Source organism: Panicum virgatum, chromosome 9K, assembly GCF_016808335.1.
Source record: "Panicum virgatum strain AP13 chromosome 9K, P.virgatum_v5, whole genome shotgun sequence".
NCBI classification, from domain to species: Eukaryota; Viridiplantae; Streptophyta; class Magnoliopsida; order Poales; family Poaceae; genus Panicum; species Panicum virgatum.
In genome coordinates this window covers 62,100,763-62,107,772 of record NC_053144.1, presented here as the reverse complement: position 1 = coordinate 62,107,772, position 7,010 = coordinate 62,100,763, and the positions used below count along the sequence as shown (strand labels likewise).

The 7,010-nt window shown below is 51.7% G+C and overlaps 1 protein-coding gene across 2 annotated transcripts; it reads right to left on the bottom strand.

Moving 5' to 3' along the window:
• Nucleotides 1–355: 355 nt before the first annotated feature.
• On the bottom strand, nucleotides 356–2,327 carry LOC120646773 (homeobox-leucine zipper protein HOX19-like). Of its 2 annotated transcripts, none has more exons than XM_039923232.1 (3): nucleotides 1,723–2,327; nucleotides 1,375–1,454; nucleotides 356–1,286 (listed from the first exon to the last, which is right to left on the bottom strand). In XM_039923232.1, the coding sequence occupies exons 1-3, from the start codon at nucleotides 2,116–2,118 to the stop codon at nucleotides 962–964; spliced, it is 801 nt and encodes a 266-aa protein (XP_039779166.1). In that variant the 5' UTR covers nucleotides 2,119–2,327; the 3' UTR covers nucleotides 356–961. The 2 variants fall into 2 exon arrangements, with proteins under 2 accessions (XP_039779166.1, XP_039779167.1); XM_039923233.1 differs by having other exon boundaries at nucleotides 356–1,274; nucleotides 1,723–2,304.
• Between the last annotated feature and the right edge of the window lie 4,683 nt (nucleotides 2,328–7,010).

Here is a 7,010-nt window from a genome sequence, read left to right as displayed (position 1 = left end):
CCGTGCTAATAACACGCACGGCCTTCTGGATCACTGGACTGGATCGCCGCTGAGACCGAAAGCCGTGTTGAACATCGGGACTGAAAGCTAAGCTCGTCGCTCGTTGTGGCCGGGCCAGGGGGCGCGCGCAGGGATGCTTCGGCGAGAGGGCACGCGCGACAGCGGCTGGCTGGCTGGGTGGCTGGCTGGCTTGCTGTCCCAATAATGAATCCAGCAAAAGCGACGGCAACTCGGGGATGAGCGAGAGCCCCGATAGCACAATCATTGAGCCGTGCACAGATATAAAAAGGGGGGTTTGTGTGTACACACACACACACATGTACACCTGCAGACAGGGCCAAGCCAACAGGGCTTGTCATCATCCAACAACTGTGCCTGACGCTCTCGTACCATCAGTATATATGTACATGTATAAAAATAGGAAGGAGATGGCCTAGAAGCATCTCAGTCTAATGGTCGATTTGTGCAGTGATGACAATAGAACTAGTACTAGTTACGTCCTTAACTGCCCTCTGATCGATGACAGTAGATGAATACGTACAACCTGTGAATGAAAGAAAAACCGAAGAGTGGTCCTGTGGAAAAGGGAGCAGGCACCAGGGCCGATCGAGAGAGGGACGGAATTACAGCATGCATGCACAAAAATATACATGGATGGATCGAGGAAGCTACGGCTATTTTGACTACCCCTATGTGTCAAATAAAGCCTATGATTGGTTGGATTAGCTGAGGATGGGAACAATAATTACTAGCTAGCTTAATCTCCCCCGGATCAAGAAAATAGCTAGAGGGGAGGATGGAGATCGATGGATCATCATCATGTTACTTGTGGCGTACGCGAGGTGGATTGGATGGCGTGTACGTGGTGGTATTAGCTAGCTGCAGTGGCGGCGGGTGGTGCTTTTCTGCTCTGTGTTGCTGCTGCTGGTGGTCACCATGCATGCGCGTGCAGATTAGATGATCAGCAGGCGGCGGAGTGGGTGAAGGGGTTGAAGAAGTGGTGCGCCGGCGCCGCCTTGGGGCGGTCGGGGTCGGCCTTGGCCGCGGCGGCGGGCCCGCCCAGGCGCTCGCAGGACGGGCAGAGCGTCAGCGTGGCGGCCGGCAGCTGCATGTACAACGGCGCCGGCGCCGGCGCCGCCGGCCCCGGCGGGGCGGCGAACTTGAGCGCGCGGAGCTCCTGCAGCTCCCGCTGCAGGCGGCGGTTCTCCTCGGTGAGCGACTCGCAGCAGCGCTTGAGGAACTCGCAGTCCACCTCCGTCTGCTTCAGCTTCGTCCTGCGCGCGCGGCTAAACCACGTTAGTTGGCCACCGTCAGGAGCTTAATAATAACCAAATCCTTTTCGCGTTGGGCGTGCGTGTCGCGCGCAACACTAACCTCGCTCGCCTGTTCTGGAACCACACCTCGACCTGCCGTGGCCGCAGGTTCAGTTGCTTCGCCAGCGCGACTTTCTGCTTCTGCGCAGGGCCAGAAAAGACACACCAACAGAAAGCGAAAAGGAGGAGCAAGTTCAGACTTGAGTTGAGAGATAAGCTGATCCGGCATGGACGGATAAGAAATCGAGCTCTACCACTACTTGCTTATTAATCTGCAGACACACAAATATATTTGCAAACGAACAGAGATGCAGGCAGCAAAGGGATCGAGTCGAGGTCGATCGGCTAGTGCAGCGGCAGGCGACCAGTCAATTAATGGATCGTATCGCGCACGCAGGGGCGGACGTACCGGGTTGAGGGTGCTGTGCTCCTTGAAGCGGTCCTCCAGGAGCGCGGACTGCTCCTTGGTCAGCCGCAGCTTCTTGCGCGTGCTCCCGTCGTCATCGTCCTCGGCCCGCGCCGTCGACGACGCCCGCTCGCCGTCGGCCTCCTCCACGCGCTCCCTCTTCACGCCCGCCGCCGGCAGCGACGACGACACGCTGTGCGCGGCCCCGCCGCCGGCGGACCCCGTCGCGGTCGCCTCGTCCGGCATGCTCAGCGTCAGCGACGGCTCCAGCGCGCGCGGCGACGGCGGCAGCCGGGCGCCAGCGCCCTGCCGCCGCGCCGCGTCAGGGGCCGCGCCGCCGCCGAGGGACAGGCCCAGGGCCAGCCCGGCGTCGTCCAGGTGGACGTCCTCCTGAGCCATGGCGTGCACGCCGCCGCAGGGGCCAGAAGCTGGCCACCACTTCAGTTAGCAACTAATAACCCGCCGGGTGTTCCTTGCAAGGTGCGAGCTGCGCGCCGGGGGGAGCAAGGAGCTCGGAAGAAGGTGGGGTGGGGGAAGGAAGGAATGAGATGGTTGGGGAGGAATGAGGAGGCGGGCGAGAATATTTGAGGAGGAGCGGAGCCGGCAAGGGACAAGACCGGACGCACGCGCACATCACGCGCACGTACGCGCGCCCGCGCCGTGACACTTGCAAGCCTCTGATGGCAAGGCCATCGGCCATCGCGGGCTCAGGATTTTCAGGCTCGCCTCAGCTTGGGGTCCATGCCCGTCTAAGTCCAACCCCAACCCCAACCCCAGCCGCTGTGGCTGCTCTGCCGTGCTGCGGATGGAGTAGCACATCAGCACAGTGCCGCCAAAAAAGAGGCTGGGGTTTTCTATTGCGGATGATTGGGGGCGAGGCGTGGGGCGGCCACGTGGACGCGCCTGCGCAGAGGGGCAGGCACAAGACTAGCGGCAGCAACGCGCACATCGTTCTCAGCTCCTCCATCCCAAGCTGAAGCACAAGCACACCCTTCTTTCAAAATGCTGCTGTGCCGTGCAAAAGGTGAACCGACATGAAATCGATCTAAAGGAAAAAAAAAGATGCATGACGTGTGCATATAATGTTCTGGAGCAGTTAGGTACGTACGTGTATACAACAATCATATCCTATATATTTTTATATAGTATTAGCATAGCCTACATGATTGCTGTTCACTCCTTAGATTTTAGAACAAGGTATCAAATATGATAGTTGCAAGCACTGTATAATACTCTAGATATTGCTGGGCATCTTCTTCTACTGGTATACCCCCTATTGTGTGTGTGTGTGTGCGGGGGAAGGGGAAGGAAGCAGAATTGGAGCAGGAGCACCGCATCAAGTGCTTGTCTGCGGGATCGTGGCAGCATTACTCATCACCCACTCCACCACCACCACCCCATGGAATGGATGGATGGGCTGCTCATTTACTAGCAGGTGCCCGGTTGGGCTACTTGCTGGTGCCTTCCTCCCAATCTCCTGTTACTTTCCTTCTCCATCCAGCAGCCCCTGGCTGGTATGCGTGGTAGAGCTTTTTCTCCCTTTTCCAACCCCAAGCTAGCTTTGCATTGGTAGCTACCATACCACGCACACCCCCTCCCTCACCCAGGCTCCAACCAGTAGGTCTTGGCCTCTCTCGCCCTCTTTCCACACCACCCCACTTCTTTCCACATCGGACACGAACTCGGCCCTGGAAAAAGAGAGAAAAAAAGGGAGAGGAGAAACAAAAGAGGATACAGAGAAAATGAAGGTTTCGGGGGGCTGTGGGGCAGGGCATGTTGCCTCATCTTGTGACACCTTTCCAATGATAGGTCCAGGGTTCACATTACATTAATTACATGCACCCTTGACTTGTTAATCTCGCGCTTCCGTGCTGATTAGGGCGGGCGAGGGCGAATTAACTACGGGGGCGACCTGTTGCGTCGGTTAATCGTGTTTGTTTATTTGGTTGGTCTGCAGGGGCCCTTTTGCGCTGCGCGCCGCCCCTGTTCACCACATGGCCTGCCCAGCGACGGGACAGAGGGAGACACAGTAACGGAAAGGAATAGAACAATCGGCTGCCAGAGCGGCGCGTCTGCCATCCAACCGCGTGGGCACCATGGATTCTGTATGATGGGAGCAACTACACATCTACAAATGTGTATAAATGACGGTTAAACACGGCTCTTAGAATGTCTAACACGGGATCACATAGTTTGCATTTTTTTTAAGTTGCACTTCTGGTCCACAGACTTCTCTAGAGACATGTTACGTTTATATTAATTTTTTATACTTTTTTTTTGTTGATTGCAGTTAATAATTTTTTGAACTTTTGTGCAGAGGCCCAAAAATATTAATAGATTCACATATATTTTTGGGAGATGTGTGGTATTCATCCTATATCGTGATGACCCACTTTATATTGCTAGGAAAAATCATCTACTCTTGCCAGGATACTTGTTTTCAAAAGCCTCGGCATTAATCCTCGTGCTAGAAAAAAAAACTCCTACAAATTTACACGACAGACCAAAACATCTGATCATCGATTTTGTACATTTAATCATCATTAACACCAATAGGCGATCACACGTATGACATTACAAAAAAGAATCCAAAACAATCCTTAAATTTTTCATTCAAATCATACTTCTCCCCAATGATGAAAATTAATCTAAAATAAACTCTTAGATATATATGCATCTGAATACATAACGAACATATCAATTATCAGCACATATAGGGATGGTAATGGGCCATGAACCTAGTGGTGTCTTCACAGCCCAACAAGACTCTTAAATTATTTAGTTCAAAATTATATAAGATTAGAGCCCGGCCCTTTTAGGGCCCGGCCATTAGATTTTCTAGTTCAAAATCTTGGCCCCTTTTACCACCCCTAAGCACATATCTAGCATATAGGGGTAAAGATTATATGATATATATATGGGTATCATGTTAAACTGAGAGAGAGAGAGAGAGAGAGAGAGAGAGAGAGAGAGAGAGAGAGAGATTATGTGTGTCCCTTTAAATTTTAAAATACTTATGCCACTCAAAATTGCTAATCGCCAGGGCATGAGCACGCGTTGGTAAACTACTTTTAATTAGCTTTCCTGCCCATCCAAATCGGTGCCATACCAACAACTATTGCCCTCAAATTGTTTCCCTCCCACATTCTAGCAGCATGCATGCTCGCTCCGGCAGCCTTACTCAATTCTCAACCACCATAGTACCAGCTATATAGACGTAGCAGCACGGCCATCTTATTCAGTGCAGTAGGAGCCGCCGTATATATACCTGACAAAGTATGGTGGCATACAGCCATAAGCCCATAATACACAACCATACATCTAGCTGATGCCTTGCTTACACGTTTGCATAAGATTATTGCACCACGAGATCAGATGAAAGGCGCACCACCAAATCGACCCATCACCCGATCCTCCCTGACGGTTCTTTTCACATGATTATTATTGGAGGTCCAGAGGATCGGACAACCGGTGATTGCAGACAGGGGGCCAGCATCTTCAGCACCGCACATGAGATGCCGGCCTTTTTATAGTTCCATCTCCTTCGTGCATGCGCAGGGGCGATCGGGATCGGTGTCGTTGCCGGCGTTACTTGCAGCGCGCGGTGGCGTGCCCTTCGTCATATGCGCAGGGATCACGGCCGTACGCAGACAGTCAACCAGCAGCGCTGGCCCTCCCCGGCCCATTGCCTGGCCTCTGCATCATCCTTGGACACCAATGCAAGAGGGCGCGGCGCGTGGATGGCGAGAGAAGGACGCGCCAACTGATGGGGCGGCAACGGGGGTTGCGCTTCGTGGCACCGTGGCCCCCAGCGTCTTGCTCGCAAGGGGAAACAAGATGAAGATGAAGATGACGCGGGCGGGGCCTGCATACTGCATCGGTGCCTCGCAAGCAAGCCACCGGCCAGTTGGAGGTTTTGGGGGAGGTTGCTTGGGGGCACTTGCCACTTGGGTTGTTCCCCTCACTTTTGACAATAACGTTGATGTATGTGGCCAGCTACTACCTACTAGTCCCATTTCTCTCTCGAGACTTGCTTGTTGAGAGGGCTCTGGCTACACATTATTAGCAGCATGATGAGATGGCCTGGCCTAGGGAGCTAACACTGATGATGTGTGCAGTGTGATTTAATTTGTACCATGATCGAAACGGTTTCTTTCAATGATCAGGAGCCAGCGATCGACGGCCTCAATGATCAGCTTGCGATCTACCAACCACCCACATTTAACTGCGGTCGTTAGTTGTCCAATCCCCAAAGCCGTGCGACTGCAAATGGACGACGAAGTTCACCGGCCGCCAACTGCAATCTGCCTTCCAAAGTTCCAAATGCATATGCATGGATTTCAGCTTGGATCACGTTTAAAGAACACGTACACTTGCAAATGGCAGATCTTTTTTTTTTCATGCGGAAACAGTTGATTAAGCCGAGGCATAATTGTGGTGTAGCACTTGCGCACCTTCCATGAGGGGGATTCCTGCACACGTCGGATTATCGCGCTAAAAACGTGAGACGATTCATGAGCTTGATGTAGAAGAAAAATCCGACTAGACTATCTACAAATCTAAAATATATGGTTTTATTGTTGCACAGTATTCATGATCTAGTTGGAAGTTGGAGGAGATATATATTTGATGTGTTTATTCTGTATATATGGCTCCATGTTATTGTCGCAATTATGTTAGTGATGCCGCTGAGTACGGAGCAAGTCACCTGCTGATGGAGAAGGGGTTGTGACCTTTAAATAAAATTAAAGATTAATAATCTTGTTACAGGTCAAATCAGGGCTATGTAATAAACTATAGCAGCTACAAAAACATGTGACCTTGTACGGTGAATGTGACATATATGCTAAGTATTATCATAGATGCTAAACACTAGATGGATGGACTTGTACCCTAAAACTAGCGTATAGACAGTCTGGACAACCAACTAGCACTACCACAGAAAGGGTCTTTGATCCTTTGCATTTCCGGCCGATATTGGACCCGGAACTAATATGGAAATTAGTCCCGGTTCCAACAAGTAGGGGATGAAAGAGCTCTTTAGTCCCGGTTGGAGCCACCAACTGGTACTAAAAGTCTACCTTTAGTCCCGGTTGGTGTTACCAACTCGGACTAAAGGGCCTCCACGAGCTAGTTCAATAGGAAGACATCCTATGCAAAGTCATATGTGTTGTGTAGGTGGGGTGGTAAGAAAGCTATGTGTGATGCAACATGTCTCGAGTTCAATTCCTTAGTAATTAGGCAAATAACTGTAAAGCTGCTTCAATTAAATCTAGCTAATCTAATCCACG